Source organism: Corticium candelabrum, chromosome 20 (genome assembly GCF_963422355.1).
Source record: "Corticium candelabrum chromosome 20, ooCorCand1.1, whole genome shotgun sequence".
Classification (NCBI taxonomy): Eukaryota; Metazoa; Porifera; class Homoscleromorpha; order Homosclerophorida; family Plakinidae; genus Corticium; species Corticium candelabrum.
Window position 1 is genome coordinate 2004284 of NC_085104.1, and position 24517 is coordinate 2028800.

At 43.7% G+C, this 24517-nt stretch overlaps 7 protein-coding genes across 8 annotated transcripts; 4 read left to right on the plus strand and 3 right to left on the minus strand.

The window, feature by feature from the left end:
- Positions 1-821: 821 nt before the first annotated feature.
- On the minus strand, positions 822-2486 carry LOC134195656 (uncharacterized). Its single transcript, XM_062664718.1, has 2 exons — positions 1929-2486; positions 822-1369 (listed from the first exon to the last, which is right to left on the minus strand). Exons 1-2 carry the CDS (start codon positions 2413-2415, stop codon positions 963-965), a joined length of 894 nt encoding a protein of 297 aa, XP_062520702.1. The 5' UTR covers positions 2416-2486; the 3' UTR covers positions 822-962.
- Positions 2487-4626: 2140 nt separating this feature from the next.
- LOC134196056 (uncharacterized) lies at positions 4627-5245 on the minus strand. Its single transcript, XM_062665136.1, has 2 exons — positions 5104-5245; positions 4627-4829 (listed from the first exon to the last, which is right to left on the minus strand). The coding sequence occupies exons 1-2, from the start codon at positions 5243-5245 to the stop codon at positions 4627-4629; spliced, it is 345 nt and encodes a 114-aa protein (XP_062521120.1).
- A 1045-nt stretch (positions 5246-6290) lies between these two features.
- Positions 6291-8068, plus strand: LOC134195593 (uncharacterized). Its single transcript, XM_062664640.1, has one exon. The coding sequence runs from the start codon at positions 6291-6293 to the stop codon at positions 7890-7892; it is 1602 nt and encodes a 533-aa protein (XP_062520624.1). The 3' UTR covers positions 7893-8068.
- A 330-nt stretch (positions 8069-8398) lies between these two features.
- Positions 8399-10145, minus strand: LOC134196057 (uncharacterized). The gene has a single exon (XM_062665137.1). The coding sequence runs from the start codon at positions 10143-10145 to the stop codon at positions 8532-8534; it is 1614 nt and encodes a 537-aa protein (XP_062521121.1). The 3' UTR covers positions 8399-8531.
- A 4979-nt stretch (positions 10146-15124) lies between these two features.
- On the plus strand, positions 15125-16275 carry LOC134195876 (uncharacterized). 2 transcript variants are annotated; one of them, XR_009972447.1, is made up of 2 exons: positions 15125-15404; positions 15635-16275. XR_009972447.1 is itself a non-coding variant. In XM_062664965.1 (2 exons), exons 1-2 carry the CDS (start codon positions 15536-15538, stop codon positions 16141-16143), a joined length of 549 nt encoding a protein of 182 aa, XP_062520949.1. In that variant the 5' UTR covers positions 15529-15535; the 3' UTR covers positions 16144-16275. The 2 variants fall into 2 exon arrangements, 1 of the variants encoding a protein (XP_062520949.1); XM_062664965.1 differs by lacking the exon at positions 15125-15404 and adding an exon at positions 15529-15575.
- Positions 16276-19126: 2851 nt separating this feature from the next.
- LOC134195591 (NAD(P)H azoreductase-like) lies at positions 19127-20849 on the plus strand. Its single transcript, XM_062664638.1, has 2 exons — positions 19127-19688; positions 20220-20849. The coding sequence occupies exons 1-2, from the start codon at positions 19202-19204 to the stop codon at positions 20624-20626; spliced, it is 894 nt and encodes a 297-aa protein (XP_062520622.1). The 5' UTR covers positions 19127-19201; the 3' UTR covers positions 20627-20849.
- A 1944-nt stretch (positions 20850-22793) lies between these two features.
- Positions 22794-24498, plus strand: LOC134195560 (NAD(P)H azoreductase-like). The gene is made up of 2 exons (XM_062664598.1): positions 22794-23352; positions 23885-24498. Exons 1-2 carry the CDS (start codon positions 22866-22868, stop codon positions 24289-24291), a joined length of 894 nt encoding a protein of 297 aa, XP_062520582.1. The 5' UTR covers positions 22794-22865; the 3' UTR covers positions 24292-24498.
- The last annotated feature ends 19 nt before the right edge of the window (positions 24499-24517 follow it).

A 24517-nucleotide genomic window follows, 5' to 3' on the forward strand; every position in this document is an offset into this window, starting at 1 on the left:
TAAGGGTATAATAGTCGTTCGACGTGCGACCGTACGTACGACCGTATTTATATTCGATTAGCGCAGATGCAAATGAAGCAATTCCGACCAATAGATGAACGTGATGTCATCTCAGGGCTCCACCTCTCTTGTTTGGTAGCTGCTAACGAGAATTCGGCAATTGGGCGTCCATTCTGTACATGGTGTTTAGTCCTTTGCTTTACCTAAGGGTTTAGTACCACATAGAAACAACGCCTAGTCTCAACATTTGCACGTGCATGTTTTCCCACCAACAACCAGGCGTGTAGGGAGCGAAGGTGCTGGATTTATACGCCATGCATGCGGTACAGTACGTGTATATATATAGCTCTACTTGACTTGTACCATTTTGCTTGTTCCACAATGTTTCTGCATAATGGTCCTGCAGTCTGACAGCTTGAATTTTCGGTGTGCGTGGCTGAGCGGCCGCTGTATTGTTGCAAAATCACTAGTGACGAAATTTGGCGCTCCACGGGAATTTGCGAAGCGGAACGTGTATTGTCCATGACAGCACGTCTGGAGACGGTACACGCTTTGCGCTCCTTTGTTTAGCTAAACGAATGCATTGGAAACCTTAGCTGAGACGAATGGGTTGGGCTTAAACCTCAGTATGCAAAACGTTATCACGTGACGAGATATGTGATTTCATACACCTGCCGAGGGTTTAGCACTGTAATGTGCTTCTCTATTCATTCTTACCGTACTTATCTAGTAATTGAAGTGCATATGCACACTTTATTATCTAAGGTAGGCAAGGAGAGAATCCGAGAGCAACATAATGAAGGTAACATGCAGTCACTGAGTGAGTTTAGACATTTTGACTTAGTTGCTTGAATTAATTGCAAACACATTCTTGGACTGTTTTCATAATACAAACACTCTTCTAAAATCAACTAGAATGCTGAACACTAGCAGCATCAATCTTTTCAGTAAATTCCTGTAGGTTACTTGAATCCGCCAGCTACAGCTGCTACCCACTGCTGGACAGTAATCGGATCAGATCCAGTGATACTTTTGAAGTGAATTACACCTTCTGGATCATTAGTGATTGGAGAGCCCGAGCTGACTATCTTCATCAATTCAACCATTCCGTCAGCCTGCCACTCTTGTATTCCCATGTCCATAACTCCCTTCTTAGCAGCCTCATACGGGACTTGCACATATTTGATTTCTCTCCCAAGTGACTCACTGAAGGCTTTCACCACATCATTGTAAGTGCAGGCTTTGGTAGCAAGCTTGAAGGTCTTGTTGGCGTAGAGGCCAGGATTAGCCAAAACAGCAGCTGACGCCTTTCCTATGTCACTGACAGCAATAGGTGTAAAAGCAGCATCAGGATTTACTGCTCCATACACTACACACACAAAATTTTATAAAATGATTAAAGTAAAACAATCAACACAAATGCATGTGTTCCCAACTTTATCCAAACTACAAAACAAATACGATATGCTAAAATCAGCAGATTCCATTATTCAATAAATACCATGCTATGAACCAGACATATCCACTGCTTTTACTATAATTCAAAATTTATAATTTGTAAAACGATAGAAAAGAAATTGTTGAAAATACTAGCTTTCACATGTAAACAAACATTAGCTAATAAAGTTACTTGTTTGACAGGAGTTGTATGCTCAAAAAGTCCCCCGTGCGCACATTTTTCTCTATATTTTATATCAACTCTTAATGCGCTCCCCTTTAGTACAACGAGAATTCCTCAAAGTCACATGGGAACAAATTTGGTTCAAACGCATAAGTTTTAAAATTAAAATTTAATATAATTTGAAAAACACGCCCATCAGCAAAATTGGTGCGCGCGCTCCTGTCAAACAAATAAAATACTAATTTAATATATTCAATGTTTTGCAAAATTAGAATTCTCGGCTCTAGAACAGAGTACTGTACTGTACTTGTGGATTGCTTTTTGATGGTTTCAGCATCCGCCCAGAAATTGTCGACAAAGAGTGGCAGCCGAAGAAGCGTGTACGGCAACCCCAGCTTCTTCACGTGACTCTCTATTTCTGTAAGCTGACGTCCGAACACGGTATCCTTCACGTCGGTCGTGATGGCTGACACCACCACGAGATGCCCGACACTCGCCTCTTTGCTTGCATTGGCTGCATTGATTGTAATGGCTGCACGATTTTCCACTCCCGGCGTGACGACGTAGACTGTCGCGGCGCCGGTCGCCTTGATGTGGGAAGCGGCGTCGGGCGCCGACATATCGAGCGCGACCAGCTCGACTCCCTTCAGATCGCGCAGTTCGCCGAGTTTGGCAGGGTCACGTGACGCGGCCTTGATGACGACCTTGTCGGCGTAGGTATCACTCAGACTCTTCACTGTCGCTTTTCCGACGTAGCCGTTAGTGCCGAGAACGAGAACAACTGGTTTTGACATGATTCCACAGCAATGAGGAGGCAAGGAACGGTGTGGATGGATCGATAGCAGAACTACGATCGAGTGAAAGGTGGCAGACAGGGTCGTTGTATTTAGATGTACGTACGATCTACATTGTGTAATTCGATTTCCGGTTCCGGTTGCCGAAGTCACTCTCATCACGCTTACTCATCTGAGTCATACACTGTACATCTACGCGAGACTAACATCTACGTACGGTGACCGGTTTGTGCCACCTGCGCTGCCAAATCGAATGTCATCATTGTGTTAACCCGAGGCGCGCATGCGCTACAGTTAGAGTACACGACCGATCGACTACTCCGTACACTACTCTAGTAAACTCGTCTCTGCCCTCGTCATTTTTTAGACACAATACCAGCGCTAACAATGAGCACATGCGTGATTTCCGGACGTTACAATTGTAGTGGTGTATGTGTACACACTCGACCGCCGCCCTCGTCATTCCCCGGATTGTCAGTCGAGGATTGACAATACAGGAAATTACGAGGGCAGAGACGAGTCTACTAAATAGAGTAGTGTATGGAGTAGGCGAGGGATCGTGCTACAATAGAGTCCACTTAACTCAAACTCGGTTATCTCAAAGTTCTGGATACCTCGAAAAAGACCTTTGGTCCCTGCCTGGTTACCGATTCAACCAATACAAAAGGAATCGGCTAAGTCGAATTTGCTTAAGTCAAATTTTCGGTTACCTCCACGCGAAGGCCAGGTCCGAACAGTCAGAAATTGATCACGTGTCTTTAGTATGTCAGTCGCGGCTTGCACGGAAATTGGTCTGGCTACGCGAGACTCGTAAAGCACGTGCTTTCACGGACATGGCTTCTTTTTTCTTCACGTAAACTTGTTACGCTATCTCTACAGCGAAAAATCGAAATGATTGACTGTGTTGAAAGGGGCGGGAAAGAGAAGAAGGACATCGCCAGTGAGTTCGGCATCGCACCAAGTAGTGTTTCAACAATAGTTCGGACAAGGACAGGTACAGAAAACTTTTCTACGAAGGGCACACTGATGTGAGTAAGAAACGCGCTAGACCTGCTAAGCACGAGGATGTCGAAGAAGCGCTGTTGAGGTGGGTCAGTGGATGGTCCGGCCATTTAATTTTCTACATTTCAATTTTCATGTTTTTATTTTTCAATTTTCAATTTTCAGTTAATTTTTTAATTTTTAATTTTTAATTTTTTACTTGCATTCTTATTTAAAAATTTTGTGTTTATTAAATTTAAATTTAAATTTTTAAATTGTAATTTTTAAAGTTTAATTTTTAATATTCAATTTTTCATATTTTTTTGTAAAATGGTTTCATCTTTTGATGTTTGATTCTTGTGATCTTTAGATTTATCTTTTAAAGTTTAATTTTTAAGCACCTATGTGCTCAAAACTAGAAACTTGAACGCGCTGTTCGCTTTTCTATTTCTTTCTAGCATGAATAGAAATTAGAAAATAGAAAATAGAAATGACCGCAGACGCTAGACACAGCAGGGGTCTCAGCGGCGGTCTCAGCAGGGCTTCCATTCGTACGCGTGTCTCAGGAGATCACGTTTCCAACACACAAGCAGGTGTTTGTTTTTACTTTGCTTTCCGTCACGTGCCAAACCACGTTGGCAACTCTTGACAACTTCGCTCTGACACACAACGTTGTGCCAGCGAATACCTCGGTCCCTAGCTGTGTGGGTACACGTACTGTACGTGCATTGTACACAACACGCTACCTGTATTGTAGATGAACCGGTTGGAGGAAAATGCTATGTTATGTTATAACTAGATAGGCTCCCTCCGCACTAGCTAGCGGATCGCCGAGTTGGCAACTGTGGTGACGAAGTATACGGAACGACGTTTGTTGCTAGGAAAAATCGAGACACAATTAAAACATCGAAACCGTCAACCTACTACAGTTAATGAAGTAGTAGACCGCGCGCTTTCACGGGCACACTCTAGATGTAGTACACGGTACCGGTACCGTATACAAGGGTGGGCGTGGTACTCTAGAGCAGGTCACATTTCTCATTTGCATGACGTCGCACAACTCACCAAGTAAACAGACATGCACGTCCATCGTCAACGCCTTCTGAACTCTAGTTGAAGTCAACTCAACTGAACTCTATTTGCTCAACTCAATTAAGTAACTCAACTAGCTAACGTAGAACAGCGCGGCTCACAGCTAGAGCTAGTTATTAAGTAGACTATGTCAATGTGTCACTCAATGATCTCTGAGCTCTCATTGTTGGCGCGTACGTTCACATCTGCAGTCAAGCTAGGTATTGTAATGATGCCAAGAATGAATCCACTATAGCCGTCAATGGCGAGGACATGTGTAACTTCATACATCACAAGCTTTTCATTCTGGTCTATGTGCATTTTGTGACCACAGTATTGAGCGTAATAGGGTATGGGATTTACTCGTCAATGCGCAAGAGCTTGCCTCCTTCTGTGATATCCAGGAGCAACTTGTCCAAGAGCCCATCCAACTCTTTTTCCCCATACATGAAAGCCTTTAGTTTGCAAGTAGTCCTTCATCATCTTCCTCCCGTATGCTGGCCCAACCTTATTTCAGCAACGTTGTAATCAGATGTATATAGATACTTAGAGTATATACATATTTACGATTTACCTCTCTAGCACCGGCTTCAACGTTTTGCCTCAACTCACGATTTGACACACCCGAGCTCTATTGGATGTCGTATTCAAAGCAAAATCTTCTCACCGATCTCTCAGAAAGTCCTCTAACTCCAGGATGTCTTCGCCTCAATCTATAGCTTATTTCTGAATGCGAAATGCCTTCTTCTACCATTCGTCTGATGTCTGCCTCGTCCATTACAGCGACTGCACCAACTGGTTGTGCAAGTTGAGGGCGTGTCTTCCCGGGGAATTCCCTCAATGATAGATAGATAGATAGATAGATAGATAGATAGATAGATAGATAGATAGCGTCTGCAAAGGATTTACCTCCGCGATGTTTCCAGTTCGATGCGGCGGCCGGCGGACGGAGTTCGTCTCTCCGAAGCCGTGCCACGCGTCGTGACGCGACGACCGCCCGAGAGGACGGCCTATCGGCGTTCGCCTAAACGTTCGCGGAGAAAAGAATCGTCGCCTCTAGCACGGATTCTGACTTAGAGGCGTTCAGTCATAATCCCACGGATGGTTGTTTGTACAGGTTTGTACAAACAGAGACACGACAATACGCTGAGACTATTTGTGGACTTTCTAAAACGTCATCTTAGTCAACAGTTTTCCATAGTAGCCGACCTACCAGAATCAGTATACAATTTTCCTGTCGATATAACCTGTACCTGCCTTCGTCCAGACATTGTTGTTTGGAATGCCGTCCTCAAAAAGGCCTGGATGCTTGAGCTGTCGGTCCCATTCGAAACAGTCGTGGAAGAAACGAAGGCCCGGAAAGAACGCCGCTATGCCCAACTTGTCAAAGATGCTAACCATCAGTATAAGACGGAGCTTTTGCATCTCTTGGTTGGGTCGAGAGGATTGATTTTTCCTGAAACTCGACGAGCAGTCTGCATGTTGTGCAAGCCTCTTCAACGCGACTTGGACGATCTGTTTCAAGCTGTCATTCATTCCACCCTGAAAGACTCTTTTCGATGCTGGTTGGCAAGAAGAGACAACATCTCTTAACTTAAAAGTGTTTTTTTTGTTGTTGTTGTAATTTCTGCTTTTAATCATTTGTGATGTATAGTCTTCGACTGGACCTCTACATAGTACTCCAGAACTCTACTTCTGTTATAGTGCTACCAGTCCTGTAGACGCTTATTGTACTGTATCGTTCGGTATATTACAATAAAGGACCTTCCATAGATAGATAGATAGATAGATAGATAGAAGATATAATAGTGGCTATTTTTGACATGGTTTTCAACCTTTACACTGATGCTTTAGAATCTCTCGCTCCAACTTGTGCCTATCAGTTTTCGTCAGTGGCTCAAAACTCTTTCTTGTGTAGTTTTGCTGATGACGCTGTCGTAGTCACAAGAGGTCCACATGAAATTAATGCTGTGTGCAAGCGAACAGACCAATTCCTCGAATGGTCTGGCCTAGAAGTCAATGCAGCAAAATGTTCAACTTTTTCACGTCGGAAGCTGATTCATCCAACTGTCTTTGACCCGGAAATCTCTATACAAGGGCAAAAGATTCCATTCTTGTCACACAAGAAAAGCTACAAGTACTTGGGTCTTCCAATTGCGTCTGATCTGTCTCATGCCGACATTTCAAGAGAGCTTCTGGAGACTACTAAGAATTTATTGAATAAAGTCGATCAAACAGCCGTTTCCCGAATGAATAAATGTCTTCTCTATAAGAGAGCGGTGCTACCGCGGCTTTCATGGTTACTGAGCATTGCATCTATTCCTTTGTCATGGATCGAGCAATCATTGGACAGTGTAGTCACGAAATTCTTAAAAAAATGGGTCGGTCTTGCTCATTCAGCAGCTGTCTCTCGCCTTTTCCTTAACACCAAGAACGGCGGCCTCCAACTTGGCCAACCGTCAGATTCTTTCAAGAGACTACAGTCTTGCAACCTGCTTCGATTTACTAAATCAAATGACGAATGCTTGAGAGCCCTGGCAACTATAAAGATTTCAAGAGAGACTGAGTTGTCATCAACCAGATTTAGGGCCGGCAGTTTCTTGGCAACTCTTGATACTTCGCCTGGGTGCCTGCAATCAAAAATAAAGAACATCAAAAAGACGATTACGGAATCATCAAATAATCGTCATTTGTCACATCTGACCTCCCTGTCTGTACAAGGTCAAGCGGCTCGATTCAAGGACGTGGAAGCTGAGCACTTTGCCTTGTCCCTAAAATCTCTACCCGATGACTTGTTCAAATGGGCAATAAATGGGCTCCAGGACACCCTCCCATCAGCAACCAACTTACAGTTGTGGAAGAAAATTTCGTGCAATCAATGTCCTCTCTGTCACCAACCCCAATCGCTGTGCCACGTGCTAAATGCATGTCCCAGTCTACTTGATCGAGGTTTATACAAACAGAGACACGACAATACGCTGAGACTATTTGTGGACTTTCTAAAACGTCATCTTAGTCAACAGTTTTCCATAGTAGCCGACCTACCAGAATCAGTATACAATTTTCCTGTCGATATAACCTGTACCTGCCTTCGTCCAGACATTGTTGTTTGGAATGCCGTCCTCAAAAAGGCCTGGATGCTTGAGCTGTCGGTCCCATTCGAAACAGTCGTGGAAGAAACGAAGGCCCGGAAAGAACGCCGCTATGCCCAACTTGTCAAAGATGCTAACCATCAGTATAAGACGGAGCTTTTGCATCTCTTGGTTGGGTCGAGAGGATTGATTTTTCCTGAAACTCGACGAGCAGTCTGCATGTTGTGCAAGCCTCTTCAACGCGACTTGGACGATCTGTTTCAAGCTGTCATTCATTCCACCCTGAAAGACTCTTTTCGATGCTGGTTGGCAAGAAGAGACAACATCTCTTAACTTAAAAGTGTTTTTTTTTTTTTTTTGTTGTTGTAATTTCTGCTTTTAATCATTTGTGATGTATAGTCTTCGACTGGACCTCTACATAGTACTCCAGAACTCTACTTCTGTTATAGTGCTACCAGTCCTGTAGACGCTTATTGTACTGTATCGTTCGGTATATTACAATAAAGGACCTTCCATGTCCACATTTCATAGAAACGGTCGTGATGGACTTAACATGTACACCTCGCACCTCGGCGTGAGTCGGGCCGGGGCACCATAGATCGCATTCACTTAGACAGTTTTTACTTCTCGTGCAACACTAATGATTATCATACATGAGACCTGTCCAAATACGACTCAGACAGGAGTCACAAGAGGAAATTCTTGTGGCTGGCGGAATGGCCGGGTTCGGTCCCCGGGTGATTTTGACGTGCTGGTGCACTCAACCCGTGTCTCAAAAAAAAAAAAAAAAAAAGATAGATAGATAGATAGATAGATATAGATAGATAGATAGATAGATAGATTTTATTGAATAATTTCTTTCTCTAGCACAAAAGACTAATGAAAACTGCTGTCTATTCTATATAGATAGATAGATTTTATTGAATAATTTCTTTCTCTAGCACAAAAGACTAATGAAAACTGCTGTCTATTCTAATGAACGTAAGACTGAACGTCTGTGAAAGCAAGGTCAAGCGAAGAAAAAGCATAAATTAGTCTTTCCAGCTTCCTTAGAATAACTTTAGCATTGCCTTTCTGAAGTGCAACGCTAATCCGGCGTCTAGACACTGACATAAAATCCTTTTTGTTGTATTGACCATATTCATCCTTGGAGCGATCCCCTAGGGACTTGAGGAAGTTAATGGCTTCCTTGCCCCATCTCCCAAAATGTTCATGTACCAAGGGGATGACATCTGGACGTTGTCCTCCTGGATGGTGAAATTGCTTGTACTTCTCTTTCTTGTGTTGTTCTCGAACAAGGGAGGCATGGCCAGTCACTTTAGCACTAGAGCTAACCACCTCCTTGTTGTAGGGATGAGCTAGCGAGACATCTATCTCAGCATTGGTCAAGCTACCTGAGTCAAAGGTCACAATATCCGGGCGACCAAGGCTGTCGACATAGAGGTTGCGCACTTCCTTCTTGTGGAGAACATCAGCTGAATTTAGACACCTGCACCAGGCCGAGACAATGAAGTCGTGCTGCCAAATTGGGCCACCGTGGCGCTTGCATGTCAAGAGGTGGTATGCACCTTCGTCTACTGTAGCTCCACAATCACAGGTGACTGCCCATTGACCAAATATAGGCAAGCCCAAGCGTAAATAAGCCGCTAAGCGATATTCGCGAGTTTCAATAGCGAGCTCATCGTCGGATGGGATTGCGTGAAGCCAAGCTCCAGCTTCCTTTCCTGCAACAGATCTCAAACGAGCAGAACACTGGTCATCGATAGACAAGGCTAGCAAAGTTGCCTCTCTGCCTTGATTAATAGCTGAAGTAAGTCTGTGCTGTAGCTTGTCAGGTTCTGTCAGCAAGTCCTCTAGAGATAAGTGAGCGTAATCACAGCCGCTTTCCAAGATGGATAGCAGTTTCTTATGAGAGTCAGTGAGTTGATGACCTAGAGGGAGGTTCGTAAGAACCTTCCCTAGAAAAGATGGAGAATAACTCGAAAAAGTGAGAAACCGTTTGGGAAGCTGTTGAAAGGTGTTAGACCATGCTGCAAGGAATGCTGCAGGTGAGATGTCTTCCAACATCGTTAAACCGAATCCTCCACTTTTTATTGATAGACAGCACTGTTTCCAATAAAGAGATGGATCAGCCATTATGCCTAGGATAGAACAAAAAGTGCGTTGTGTCAAATCATCATGTGCCCTTGCTCCTTCCGTCAACCAAGTATGTTGAACTGTCCTGCCCAAGTGGTTTAAACGGGTGGAATGACATTGCCTCAAGATCAACATAGCACTCTGAGGATCATTCAAACTTTGCAGTTTGTTGCACAGTTCAGCTCCAGAAAGTGCAGTAGATAAACAATAATTCTGCACGTAATCACAGTCTCCAATAGGACTGCCAAGTACAGTAATGCCTGAGGAAGTGAAAGGAATGTCATCTGGCCAGCTAGCTGGAATGACTCTGGAATAAGCCTGGCATTTGCTTGGACAGACAGACAAGCCAAGTTGAGTGAATGAACATTGTAGGTCTTTAAAAGCTCGCTGACACAGATCAGAAGGGCCACAAAGGAAGACATCGTCTAGGTAGGCCAAAATGACCACCATTGAATGACGGTCTTATGATAGATAGATAGATAGATAGATAGATTTTATTGAATAATTTCTTTCTCTAGCACAAAAGACTAATGAAAACTGCTGTCTATTCTAATGAACGTAAGACTGAACGTCTGTGAAAGCAAGATAGATAGATAGATATATATATAGATAGATAGATAGATAGATAGATTTTATTGAATAATTTCTTTCTCTAGCACAAAAGACTAATGATAGATAGATAGATAGATAGATAGATTTTATTGAATAATTTCTTTCTCTAGCACAAAAGACTAATGAAAACTGCTGTCTATTCTAATGAACGTAAGACTGAACATAGATAGATAGATAGATAGATAGATGGCCGGGTTCGGTCCCCGGGTGATTTTGACGTGCTGGTGCACTCAACCCGTGTCTCAAAAAAAAAAAAAAAGATAGATAGATAGATAGATAGATAGATAGATAGATAGATAGATAGTTAAATGCTCTTACGTCAAATTGAGTACTGGTAATAATGCAATGTCTGAGCAAGCAATTACTGGGTCTACTTCGTCCAATATTTTGACTGATGTTACCAGGTCTCCTAGAGGTGCTGCTTGTGCCCCAATGGAAAAAACCTCTTTTTCAGAACCTCCGGAAGTTCAAAATCTTGGTAACAATACTACCGAATTCCCTCTTCTTCGACGCCTTAAACTTCCTACTTGTGATGATGAATGGAACACTGCTGACATTTATTTTGCTTCATCAGTTGTGCCTTTGGTATGTTCGTACATCGACCCAGATGAAGCAAATGACATCTTAGTGAAAGGGATTTTCAACTATTTCAGCAACACCTTTGGCGTTTCTGCAAGCCAAAGAAAAAGAACAAAACGTCATGCTTCCAACCTTGCTCAACGTTTAAGGGTCGCAAAACGAGAAAACAGATTAGCTCAGAAGGCCCTGCGTCGTGCAAAGAAATCCCTCAACATGTCCAAGGATGATTTGTTATCTCTTGTTGCCGCCCTGCGGAAATCTGTGAGATCTCTTCAAAAAATGAAACGGCTGCAGATGAAGGCAAATTTCCAAAGACAATCAAAATTCCAGCAGAGGGACATTTCGTCAAATTTTTGGAAATTTGCTAAACAAATCCTTCGTTCCGACCAAAATGAAGTCAGTCCTTCATTTACTCAGACAACTGCCTATGATTATTTTCGTTCCGCTTACTCTGCTTCGTCACCAAGAAATTGCTTTGACTACCCAGAGTGGCTGAAGCACAGAGATGCTCCATCCTTTCCAATGGGTGATCTTGTCATCACGGAAAAAGACATCTATGATAAAATCAAGTGTGCTCGTTCTGATTCGGCTCCTTGTCCTCTTGACCAAATTAGCTACAAGTTATTGAAACGATGTCCATCTTTGACTGTCGGTCTCCTGCACATCTACAATCTGTGCATTCAGCAATGCAGAGTTCCAAGACTATGGCAGTGTGCTGTCATAAAGTTAATTCCTAAACCAGGAAAAAGTATCCCTTCTGACCCGTCTACCTTCCGACCAATTGCTTTGACTTCTGTAGTTGGGAAGGTGTTCACGTCATTCATCAAAGACACTCTGTTTAAGCATCTCATATCTAATGGATATCTGGATACATCGATCCAAAAGGGGTTCATCAATCACGTCAGCGGGTGTCAAGAACATCAGTTCAAATTGGTGGAGGCTATCAGAGATGCGAAAGCCAATCAGCGGCTTCAAACCATTCTATGGATTGACTTGCGTAATGCTTTTGGAAGTGTTGATCATAACTTAATCCGCTTTGCAATGTCCCATTACAATTGTGGTGATATGGTGACAAATCTCATTTCCAATATATATTGTGGTCTTCGCGCAGTCATTTGCACAGATGACTGGTGTACTTCCAATTTTCCTTATGAGGTCGGTGTATTTCAAGGGGATCCTCTGTCAGTGGCTATTTTTGACATGGTTTTCAACCTTTACACTGATGCTTTAGAATCTCTCGCTCCAACTTGTGCCTATCAGTTTTCGTCAGTGGCTCAAAACTCTTTCTTGTGTAGTTTTGCTGATGACGCTGTCGTAGTCACAAGAGGTCCACATGAAATTAATGCTGTGTGCAAGCGAACAGACCAATTCCTCGAATGGTCTGGCCTAGAAGTCAATGCAGCAAAATGTTCAACTTTTTCACGTCGGAGGCTGATTCATCCAACTGTCTTTGACCCGGAAATCTCTATACAAGGGCAAAAGATTCCATTCTTGTCACACAAGAAAAGCTACAAGTACTTGGGTCTTCCAATTGCGTCTGATCTGTCTCATGCCGACATTTCAAGAGAGCTTCTGGAGACTACTAAGAATTTATTGAATAAAGTCGATCAAACAGCCGTTTCCCGAATGAATAAATGTCTTCTCTATAAGAGAGCGGTGCTACCGCGGCTTTCATGGTTACTGAGCATTGCATCTATTCCTTTGTCATGGATCGAGCAATCATTGGACAGTGTAGTCACGAAATTCTTAAAAAAATGGGTCGGTCTTGCTCATTCAGCAGCTGTCTCTCGCCTTTTCCTTAACACCAAGAACGGCGGCCTCCAACTTGGCCAACCGTCAGATTCTTTCAAGAGACTACAGTCTTGCAACCTGCTTCGATTTACTAAATCAAATGACGAATGCTTGAGAGCCCTGGCAACTATAAAGATTTCAAGAGAGACTGAGTTGTCATCAACCAGATTTAGTGCCGGCAGTTTCTTGGCAACTCTTGATACTTCGCCTGGGTGCCTGCAATCAAAAATAAAGAACATCAAAAAGACGATTACGGAATCATCAAATAATCGTCATTTGTCACATCTTACCTCCCTGTCTGTACAAGGTCAAGCGGCTCGATTCAAGGACGTGGAAGCTGAGCACTTTGCCTTGTCCCTAAAATCTCTACCCGATGACTTGTTCAAATGGGCAATAAATGGGCTCCAGGACACCCTCCCATCAGCAACCAACTTACAGTTGTGGAAGAAAATTTCGTGCAATCAATGTCCTCTCTGTCACCAACCCCAATCGCTGTGCCACGTGCTAAATGCATGTCCCAGTCTACTTGATCGAGGTTTGTACAAACAGAGACACGACAATACGCTGAGACTATTTGTGGACTTTCTAAAACGTCATCTTAGTCAACAGTTTTCCATAGTAGCCGACCTACCAGAATCAGTATACAATTTTCCTGTCGATATAACCTGTACCTGCCTTCGTCCAGACATTGTTGTTTGGAATGCCGTCCTCAAAAAGGCCTGGATGCTTGAGCTGTCGGTCCCATTCGAAACAGTCGTGGAAGAAACGAAGGCCCGGAAAGAACGCCGCTATGCCCAACTTGTCAAAGATGCTAACCATCAGTATAAGACGGAGCTTTTGCATCTCTTGGTTGGGTCGAGAGGATTGATTTTTCCTGAAACTCGACGAGCAGTCTGCATGTTGTGCAAGCCTCTTCAACGCGACTTGGACGATCTGTTTCAAGCTGTCATTCATTCCACCCTGAAAGACTCTTTTCGATGCTGGTTGGCAAGAAGAGACAACATCTCTTAACTTAAAAGTGTTTTTTTTTTTTGTTGTTGTAATTTCTGCTTTTAATCATTTGTGATGTATAGTCTTCGACTGGACCTCTACATAGTACTCCAGAACTCTACTTCTGTTATAGTGCTACCAGTCCTGTAGACGCTTATTGTACTGTATCGTTCGGTATATTACAATAAAGGACCTTCCATAGATGTTTTCTTTATCCAGGGAAAACCTTCGGTATAGCCCCGATCTTCCAGGTACCCTGCATTAAATATGTTACGAAACCTAAACTATAAAAAAACACTACGAAAGAATACTAAACAATAATGAAAAAGTCAAGTAAAAAATTTACGAATTTTTGATCATGTGTGAGATCTAGCAAGGGTGATGATGTCTACGGTTAGCAAATTGCTTTTGTACATTTGGAAAGCCTATAGCTTTTGATGTTCAGAGAGTTTATTTATCGATACACTATAGTAGCTAGTGTGCGGAGGTAGCTGTTTGCGAGAAGAGGGAAAGGCGTGGCCGTATGTTCTCACACCCCACCTAGTGCTAAACGATTTGCTTCGAAGCCTCTAGTCTGGTTGTTTGTGAGAAGAGTTAGCTAACCCCATGCGTGGCTAACAATAAACGTCAAAACTAATCGCACTGCAGCTCTAGGAGAGTCCGAACCACTGCTCGGTAGTAATTGGACGGGTCGACTGCTCTCTCACACCGCAAGACATTCTTGGGTAGATTTTCGCAGCCTCCACTACAGTTGTTTTGTAAGCGTCGTCTACGTTAGGTCACCTCAACTTGCATCTCCCCATATTGTTTTTGACTAATGTTGTGAAGCGTTCGCTAGGCGTGGTCACACCGCCTCGGCTCTATTAAATTAAAGAAGGTCGCATCGGTCAGTAGTCGTCAATCGTTAGTAAAATCATTTCAGTGTGCGTGTGGAGACGATAGACAGGCAACGACGCTTGAGTGGACCATTTGACATGGTGACCATTTTTCGAGGAACGCAAGAGCTGCCAATGAAATTGTTGGACGTGAGCAGTTTGCGACTGTCTCGAGTTTTCAAGGCAAGTCAAGTTGTACACGGCGCGAACAACTTTAGATGTTAAAACAATCATACAATGTTAACTAATTAATTAAGGTGATCGACAAAATTCAGTGTTGCGTATAACTGTGCAGGTAGAAGTCATTTACCTGAAAAGAGAGGATGGCAACGAGGCGCCAATATTTCCCCAGACCGGAGGTCGATTCGACGGACTCTCGGCTGGTCATCGCTATCAACTCTACGGCGACCCGCTCTTGGTGGAAGAGTCGAATGTGTCCGATGCCTCGTCGTTTTCGCAGTCGTCGCCTACAGCTGCAGCCAGTTGTAGGTGTAACCAGTGAAGCAAGTCGCCATACTGCAAGGACCGCAACAGCTCCAGCACCCGGAACTTCATGGACGCCGGCGCCGTCTTCCTCTTGGTCTGCGTTTAGATCGGTAGCACCGAGCAGCAAGAAAGCGCGGTCGCAATCGGAAGTCAGAGAAATCAAGAAGAGTGTAGACCTGTGGTCTATGGAAGTCGTTCGAAACAAGCTGCAGCTAGCCGAAGTACGTTCGCTTTGCCGAAAGTGACGTCAGCCTACTACATATTACTGACTTAGTTCAGAGTCACTTCGAAGCTCAAGGTGTTGTTCCATGCGATGACCGAATTATCCTAGTGGACAACTGCGGCGAACCGTTCGCAGATGACGACGAAACAAGAGGTAGGATATACGTTACATCTATGCATGCACAGTATGCATGACGAGGTGTTTATATAGGAGTCTCTGCAGCAGCAGCGCGGTCTTCTTTAATTTGTCTGTGCATGAACATGTCGATCACCCTAAAGCCTTGCATGCTCAAATGCACTAGCAAGCATGCATGCACTCTAGCTGGTATGTATATCTACGTTTACGCTTTAACTAATTAACCTAGTTGCTTTGGATGCATGCAGACGTAGACTTTTGGAAGGCACCGTCTCGAAGAATCTGTGCGGTACTCCAGTCGGACTATGACTCACTGAAGTGCTACCTCGATTCTATACGAGAGACGGCACCGATCAAAAGAAAACGAGCTTCATCGGCCACCGCCTCGTCAACAGCGATCGGTTACGGCCGGCTGCAGTCGTTGAGCTCGAGCACTCGTGCCTCATCTCCGGATATGGATATCCTTTTCAAGATCGACGGCGAAGTAGAAGACGCGCTAACTCATCTCGGCCGCCTGGAGTCCAGCTTCGAACGAGTACACGAGCGACTCGAGAACATCGAAGACAAGATGGAGCAAGTGACTCGCCATCGGTTGCCATCGAAACGACGCACTAAATCGAAAGTAACGACAATAGCAGCAAGAATGATGCGTTGCAAGATTTGCCACCTGTTCAGCAGAAGTCCGATAGCAGTGTCTATTTGCTGCCGACAATGGCTCGGCTGCGAACGTTGCATAGGCGAAGGAAGCCTCTGCTGAGTGGGGGGGCACAACGGTTTGTCAGGCCATAGAAATCCAAGAACACTGCTAACTCTATGCCTTAGGGTTAGGGTTAGGGTTAGGGTTACCCTAACCCTAAGATAACGGAGAGCATTTTGTGGGGGCACGTGCCCCCACGGCCCCCCCAGTTCCGTCGCCACTGCGTTGCACTTCTCAATGCAGGCGTTGCCCACTCTGCAACGCTGCGTGGTCAGACGACAAACGTCCGCTGTCTCTTCGCGGTTTCGACCACATGAAGAGCTAAAAAAGAAATGCGAAATGAACTTGGGAGCGACGTAGCTCACGACGACATCTCGTCGGACACGGAACTACCAATCGTGTTACCATCTGCCACAACCCAAGGTGCCGGTGCCTCCTCGTCACGCAGCTTGACTGCAGATGTGAACGTACGCGCCGACAATGAGAGCCCAGATATCATTGAGTGACACATTAACATAGTCTACTTAATAACTAGCTCTGGCTGTAAGCCGCGCTGTTCTACGTTAGCTAGTTGAGTTACTTAATTGAGGTGAGCAAATAGAGTTCAGTTGAGTTGACTTCAACTAGAGTTCAGAAGGCGTTGACGATGGACGTGCATGTCTGTTTACTTGGTGAGTTGTGCGACGTCATGCAAATGAGAAATGTGACCTGCTCTAGAGTACCACGCCCACCCTTGTATACGGTACAGGTACCGTGTACTACATCTAGAGTGTGCCCGTGAAAGCGCGCGGTCTACTACTTCATTAACTGTAGTAGGTTGACGGTTTCGATGTTTTAATTGTGTCTCGATTTTTCCTAGCAACAAACGTCGTTCCGTATACTTCGTCACCACAGTTGCCAACTCGGCGATCCGCTAGCTAGTGCGGAGGGAGCCTATCTAGTTATAACATAACATAGCATTTTCCTCCAACCGGTTCATCTACAATACAGGTAGCGTGTTGTGTACAATACACGTACAATACGTGTACCTACACAGCTAGGGACCGAGGTATTCGCTGGCACAACGTTGTGTGTCAGAGCGAAGTTGTCAAGAGTTGCCAACGTGGTTTGGCACGTGACGGAAAGCAAAGTAAAACAAACACCTGCTTGCGTGTTGGAAACGTGATCTCCTGAGACACGCGTACGAATGGAAGCCCTGCTGAGACCGCCGCTGAGACCCCTGCTGTGTCTAGCTTCTTCGGTCATTTCAATTTTCTATTTTCTATTTTCTATTCATGTTAGAAATAGAAAAGCGAACAGCGCGTTCAAGTTTCTAGTTTTGAGCACATAAGTGCTTAAAAATCAAACCTTAAAAGATAAATCTAAAGATCACAAGAATCAAACATCAAAAGATGAAACCATTTTATAAAAAATATGGAAAATTAAAAATTAAAAATTAAAAATTTAAAAATTAAAAATTTAATAAATACAAAAATTTAAATAAGAATGCAAGTAAAATATTAAAAATTAAAAATTAAAAATTAAAAATTAAAAAAATTAACTAAAAATTGAAAATTGAAAAATAAAAACATGAAAATTGAAATGTAGAAAATTAAATGGCCGGACCATCCACTGACCGAAGAAGTTACTGATTCATGGGTGACGGACGTGTTGCATTCAATTCTTGCAAGGTACAATTCTAGAGACGTTTTCAATGTTGACGAAACTGGTTTGTTTTGGAGACTTTTGCCAGACAAGACGCTTGCATTTAAACATGAGAAATGTCACGGTGGCAAGAAATCAAAGGAGAGAATAACAGCAATGGTGTGCACCAATATGGATGGGTCAGAAAAATGGCCATTACTGGTGATTGGCAAGTTCAAAAACCCAAGGTGTTTCAAACGGATTAGGCAAATCCCTAGGAATATGAAGCCAACAAACGAGCATGGATGACTGGTGATCTGTTTATCAAGTGGATGAGGTCATTTGATGCAGCAATGGCCAAAGCCAAGCGTAAGGTGTTGCTGGTGGTTGATAATTGTACTGCTCATAGCCATGTGGCTGGTCTCAAAGCTACAGAGCTTCTGTTTCTTCCTCCTAACGCTACTGCCAAGCTTCAACCTTGAGACTGTGGAATAATAAAGAATTTAAAGACTCACTACAGATCTCTCATGCTTCGTAAGTTACTGCAGCATTTTGACTCAGGTTTCAAAGCAGCTGAATTTTCCATAAATCTTTTTGACGCACTGACACTGCTAAGGATGGCGTGGGACTCAGTCACTATGGCCACAGTGGAGAACTGCTTTAAAAAGCAGGATTCCACACAGACAGTGCCACCACAGATGTCGAAACAGATGAGCCAAGTGTAATGCCTCTTGTTGAGGGTCTTTTAGACAGAGGTCTAATAGACAGTTCTTTTGCTGCAGACGACTTCTTTAATGTTGATTCAGAAGTGGTGGTATCTCCTGCAATGACTGTAGCTGAAGTAGTTAGCAGTCTGCAGCATTCAGCAGAAGCAGACAACCCTTCCACAGAAGATGGTTCAGAAGATGACTGTGGTGATGAAGTACCACTAGTTAGCCATTATGAAGCCAGCAACTGTTTGCAGAAGCTTCGATATTTTATTGTACAGAGAGATGGTAATTCAGATTTGCTAGACCAAATAGGTAAATTAGAGAAAAAGATTGATAGTTTTGCAGTCAAGCATAGGTATCAGGTGACTTTAGAGTCTTAATTTAATTTAAATAGGTTTAATTTAACATAATTTAAATAGGTTGAAACAAAGCTTTTGGATAAGTAGAATTATTTTTGTGGCCCCTTAAGATTTGACTTAAGCAGACTCTACTGTAGCACTCTAACTGTAGCGCATGCGCGCTTCGGGATAGCAATGACGAGATTTGATTTGGCAGCGCAGGTGGCGCAAACCGCTCACCGTACGTACATATACGGTGTGTACGTATGACTCAGATGATTACGCGTGATGAGAGTGACTTTGCCAACCGGAACCGGAAATCGAATTACACAGTGTACGTACATCGTACGTACATTTAAATACAACGACCCTGTCTGCCACCTTTCACTCGTAGTCCTGCTATCGATCCATCCACACCATTCCTTGCCTCCTCATTGCTGTGGAATCATGTCAAAACCAGTTGTTCTCGTTCTCGGCACTAACGGCTACGTCGGAAAAGCGACAGTGAAGAGTCTGAGTGAAACCTACGCCGACAAGGTCGTCATCAAGGCCGCGTCACGTGACCCCGCCAAGCTCGGCGAACTGCGCGATCTGAAGGGAGTCGAGCTGGTCGCACTCGATATGTCGGCGCCCGACGCCGCTTCCCACATCAAAGCGACCGGCGCCTCTACGGTCTACATCGTCACTCCGGGAGTGGAAAATCGTGCAGCCATCACATCCAATGCAGCCAATGCAAGCAAAGAGGCGAATGTCAGGCATCTCGTCCTAGTGTCGACCTTCATGGCCGATACGAAGGATACCGTGTTGGGAAGTCAGTTTACGGAAATAGAGAGTCACGTGAAGAAGCTGGGATTGCCGTACACGCTTCTTCGACTGCCAGTCTTTATCGACAATTTCTGGGCGGATGCTGAAACCATCAAAAAGCAATCCACAAGTACAGTACTCTGTTCTAAGGCCGAGAATTCTAAGTTTGAAAAATTGAATATAATTAAACTTTAGTTGTTTGACAGGCGCGTGAGCACACATTTTAGCTGGTGAACGTGGTTTTCAAATTTAAATTTTTAATTTGAAATTTGTTGAAATACTTCTTGCTAGTTACATACTTGAACACATTAGTTTGTTCGCATGTGACTTTGAGGAATTCTCGCTGTTTAGATAGGTACATTCCTGTGCATTAAAAGTTGATATAAAATATAAAATTATAAAACGTGCAGGGATGTTTGAGTATACAACTCCTGTCAAACAAGTAACTTTATTCTTGTGGCCATAAGTTGTATTTTCAAAACTTTTCTTTTCTATTGTCTTACAAATTTTAAATTATAGTAATCGCAGTGGATATGTCTAGGTCATAGCATGGTTTATTGAATAGTGGAATCCGCTGATTTCAGTATATCGTATTTGCTTTGTAGTTTGGATAAAGTCGGGAACACATGCATTTGTGTTGATTGTGAAATTTGTTGTGTAGAGTATGGAGCAATAAATCCTGATGCTGCTTTTACACCCATTGCTGTCAGTGACATAGGAAAGGCGTCTGCTGCTGTTTTGGCTAATCCTGGCCTGTATGTGAACAAGACCATCAAGCTTGCTACCAAAGCTTGCACTTACAATGATGTGGTGAAAGCCTTCAGTGAGTCACTTGGGAGAGAAATCAAATATGTGCAAGTCCCGTATGAGGTTGTCGCTAAAGGAGCTTTGGACATGGGATTTCCAGAGTGGCAGGCTAACGCACTCATTGAAATGAACAAGCTAATCAACGCTGGCTCACCGGTCACTAATGATCCAGAAGGTGTGATTCAATTCAAAAGTATCACTGGATCTGATCCGATTCCTGTCGAGCAGTGGGTGGCAGCTGTAGCTGGCGGATTCAAGTAACCTACAGGAATTTACTGAAAAGATTGATGCTGCCAGTGTTCAGCATTCTAGTTGATTTTAGAAGAGTGTTTACATTAGGAAAAAAGTTCAAGAATGTGTTTGCAATTTATTCAGGCAAATAAGTCAAAATGTCTAAACTCACTCAGTGACTGTTACCTTCATTATTTCTCTCAGATTCTTTCCTTACCAACTCTAGATAATAAAGTGTGCATATTCACTTCAATTACTAGATAAGTATGGAAAGAATGAATAGAGAAGCACATTACAGTGCTAAACCCTCGGCAGGTGTATGTAATCACATATCTCGTCACGTGATAATGTTTTGCATACTGAGGTTTTAGCCCAACCCATTCGTCTCAGCTAGGGTTTCCAATGCATTCGTTTAGCTAGACAAAAGAGCGCAAAGCGTGTACCGTCTCCAGACTTGCGTACTTACAGGTCAGTCGCTTCGTTCGACAAACAGACGCGCTGTCATGGACAATGCACATTTCCCTTCGCAAATTTCCGTGGAGCGCCAAATTTCGTCACTAGTGATTTTTGCAACAATGCCGCGGCCGGTCAGCCACGCACACCGAAAATTCAAGCTGTCAGACTGCAGAACCATTATGCAGAAACACTGGAACAAGCAAAATGTTACAAGTCAGGTAGAGCTACTAGATGCACGTACCGCATGGTGTCTAGATCCAGCACCTTCGCTTCCTACACGCCTGGTTGTTGGTGGGAAAACATGCACGTGAAAATGTTGAGACTAGGCGTTGTTTCTATGTGGTACTAAACCCTTATTTATAGCAAAGGACTAAACACCATGTACAGGATGGACGCCCGATGGCCGAATTCTCGCTAACAGCTACCAAACAAGAGAGGTGGAGCCCTAAGATGACATCACGTTCATCTATTGGTCGGAATAGCTTCATTTGTATCTGCGCTAGTCAAGTATAAATACGGTCGCACGTACGGTCGCACGTCGGACGACTACTAAAGTTAATTAACACAAGGCTAGAGAGTTGCGGCAGCAAGACGGTCCTCACTCTGAGTGCTAAGAGCAGAAGCAGAACGCTCACAGGAACCAGATATTTTCAGTTTAGCTGAGGAGGTTTGTCCAAACCGCTCAACCCCCCTGCGTACGCCCTTCAAGCATGCCCATCGGAATGAACTCTAATTAAAGTGGTGGGAATAACGCACTCTAATAGCGTTACTAAAACACCACGCCTACTTTGAATTAATATCAATCAGTAAATTTGAGTAATTGCTAATATATTACTTATTTAATTGGTTATACCCAAAACGGAAGTTAACGAGAATCAATGCCGTGACTCTGTCAAACTACACTTTTGTCGAAAGTGGTGTGACCATGGCCTCAGCAGCTCGATAGGCGCTCCGACAGACGCGTGTGTAGTATGTGATCACCGTTACCTGACGTACTAAAGAAGCTAAACCGTCGGTTGCTATTACTACATTACAACGTGTTTATCCACCTCATTGAAATAGTTAGCTATAACCAATGAAGAGCGTGAGAGGGGGGGGGGGGGGGAAAGGATAGACACATTGACTGATTGATGAGCGTCAGCGATGAGCCACCACGCATACCATGACTACTAATTCTGTGATTTGGTTTTCTTTCCTCTGAAAAGATTCTTTGCATCTGCATCTGTGCTCGATCTGCCACAAGTAGCCTAGACGTACACTTTCGATAAGTTTCTCTTCCATAAATTACTTCCGGATATTTTACTGCCGAATTTGATATCTGATTTGTTGATAAATAGCACGTGCTTCCGGTAATCGCTAGCTGGGGCACTTACGGTCTAGATGCTGAAGACTTGAATCAACTTGAGTGCGTCTCTGTGTACACACTCGACAGCCGACCTCGTCATTGCCCGGATTGTCAGTCGAGGATTGACAATACAGGAAATGACGAGGGCGGAGACGAGTCTGCTAAATAGAGTAGTCTAGTACTCTAACTGTGGCGCATGCGCGGCGCGGGATAGCAATGATGACATTTGATTTGGCAGCGCAGGTGGCGCAAACCGCTCACCGTACGTACATATACGGTGTGTACGTATGACTCAGATGATTACGCGTGATGAGAGTGACTTTGCCAACCGGAACCGGAAATCGAATTACACAGTGTACGTACATCGTACGTACATCTAAATACAACGACCCTGTCTGCCACCTTTCACTCGTAGTCCTGCTATCGATCCATCCACACCATTCCTTGCCTCCTCATTGCTGTGGAATCATGTCAAAACCAGTTGTTCTCGTTCTCGGCACTAACGGCTACGTCGGAAAAGCGACAGTGAAGAGTCTGAGTGAAACCTACGCCGACAAGGTCGTCGTCAAGGCCGCGTCACGTGACCCCGCCAAGCTCGGCGAACTGCGCGATCTGAAGGGAGTCGAGCTGGTCGCACTCGATATGTCGGCGCCCGACGCCGCTTCCCACATCAAAGCGACCGGCGCCTCTACGGTCTACATCGTCACGCCGGGAGTGGAAAATCGTGCAGCCATCACATCCAATGCAGCCAATGCAAGCAAAGAGGCGAATGTCAGGCATCTCGTCCTAGTGTCGACCTTCATGGCCGATACGAAGGATACCGTGTTGGGAAGTCAGTTTACGGAAATAGAGAGTCACGTGAAGAAGCTGGGATTGCCGTACACGCTTCTTCGACTGCCAGTCTTTATCGACAATTTCTGGGCGGATGCTGAAACCATCAAAAAGCAATCCACAAGTACAGTACTCTGTTCTAAGGCCGAGAATTCTAAGTTTGAAAAATTGAATATAATTAAACTTTAGTTGTTTGACAGGCGCGTGAGCACACATTTTAGCTGGTGGACGTGGTTTTCAAATTAAAATTTATACATTTGAAATTTGTTGAAATACTTCTTGCTAGTTATATACTTGAACACATTAGTTTGTTCGCATGTGACTTTGAGGAATTCTCGCTGTTTAGATAGGTACATTCCTGTGCATTAAAAGTTGATATAAAATATAAAATTATAAAACGTGCAGGGATGTTTGAGTATACAACTCCTGTCAAACAAGTAACTTTATTCTTGTGGCCATAAGTTGTATTTTCAAAACTTTTCTTTTCTATTGTTTTACAAATTTTAAATTATAGTAATCGCAGTGGATATGTCTAGGTCATAGCATGGTTTATTGAATAGTGGAATCCGCTGATTTCAGTATATCGTATTTGCTTTGTAGTTTGGATAAAGTCGGGAACACATGCATTTGTGTTGATTGTGAAATTTGTTGTGTAGAGTATGGAGCAGTAAATCCTGATGCTGCTTTTACACCCATTGCTGTCAGTGACATAGGAAAGGCGTCTGCTGCTGTTTTGGCTAATCCTGGCCTCTATGTGAACAAGACCATCAAGCTTGCTACCAAAGCTTGCACTTACAATGATGTGGTGAAAGCCTTCAGTGAGTCACTTGGGAGAGAAATCAAATATGTGCAAGTCCCGTATGAGGTTGTCGCTAAAGGAGCTTTGGACATGGGATTTCCAGAGTGGCAAGCTAACGCACTCATTGAAATGAACAAGCTAATCAACGCTGGCTCACCAGTCACTAATGATCCAGAAGGTGTGATTCAATTCAAAAGTATCACTGGATCTGATCCGATTCCTGTCCAGCAGTGGGTGGCAGCTGTAGCTGGCGGATTCAAATAACCTACAGGAATTTACTGAAAAGATTGATGCTGCCAGTGTTCAGCATTCTAGTTGATTTTAGAAGAGTGTTTGCATTAGGAAAACAGTTCAAGAATGTGTTTGCAATTAGTTCAGGCAAATAAGTCAGCAGCAATCTCACAGTTATCTTCATTGTTTTCAGGTTCTTTTCGTACTTACCTTAGAGACAAAGATACTTTGGAAACGACACGTTGAACGCTCTAAACAT

Coding starts and splice junctions, on each gene's coding strand:
- LOC134195656 (XM_062664718.1), bottom strand. CDS start 2,415: ATGTCAAAACCAGTTGTTCTCGTTCTCGGCACTAACGGCTACGTCGGA. Junction 1,370..1,928: donor CATCAAAAAGCAATCCACAA/GTACAGTACAGT, acceptor TTGTGTGTGTAG/TGTATGGAGCAGTAAATCCT.
- LOC134196056 (XM_062665136.1), bottom strand. CDS start 5,245: ATGGACGAGGCAGACATCAGACGAATGGTAGAAGAAGGCATTTCGCAT. Junction 4,830..5,103: donor TTGCTTTGAATACGACATCC/AATAGAGCTCGG, acceptor CGCATTGACGAG/TAAATCCCATACCCTATTAC.
- LOC134195593 (XM_062664640.1), top strand. CDS start 6,291: ATGGTTTTCAACCTTTACACTGATGCTTTAGAATCTCTCGCTCCAACT.
- LOC134196057 (XM_062665137.1), bottom strand. CDS start 10,145: ATGGTGGTCATTTTGGCCTACCTAGACGATGTCTTCCTTTGTGGCCCT.
- LOC134195876 (XM_062664965.1), top strand. CDS start 15,536: ATGCTCAAATGCACTAGCAAGCATGCATGCACTCTAGCTG. Junction 15,576..15,634: donor GCATGCATGCACTCTAGCTG/GTATGTATATCT, acceptor GGATGCATGCAG/ACGTAGACTTTTGGAAGGCA.
- LOC134195591 (XM_062664638.1), top strand. CDS start 19,202: ATGTCAAAACCAGTTGTTCTCGTTCTCGGCACTAACGGCTACGTCGGA. Junction 19,689..20,219: donor CATCAAAAAGCAATCCACAA/GTACAGTACTCT, acceptor TTTGTTGTGTAG/AGTATGGAGCAATAAATCCT.
- LOC134195560 (XM_062664598.1), top strand. CDS start 22,866: ATGTCAAAACCAGTTGTTCTCGTTCTCGGCACTAACGGCTACGTCGGA. Junction 23,353..23,884: donor CATCAAAAAGCAATCCACAA/GTACAGTACTCT, acceptor TTTGTTGTGTAG/AGTATGGAGCAGTAAATCCT.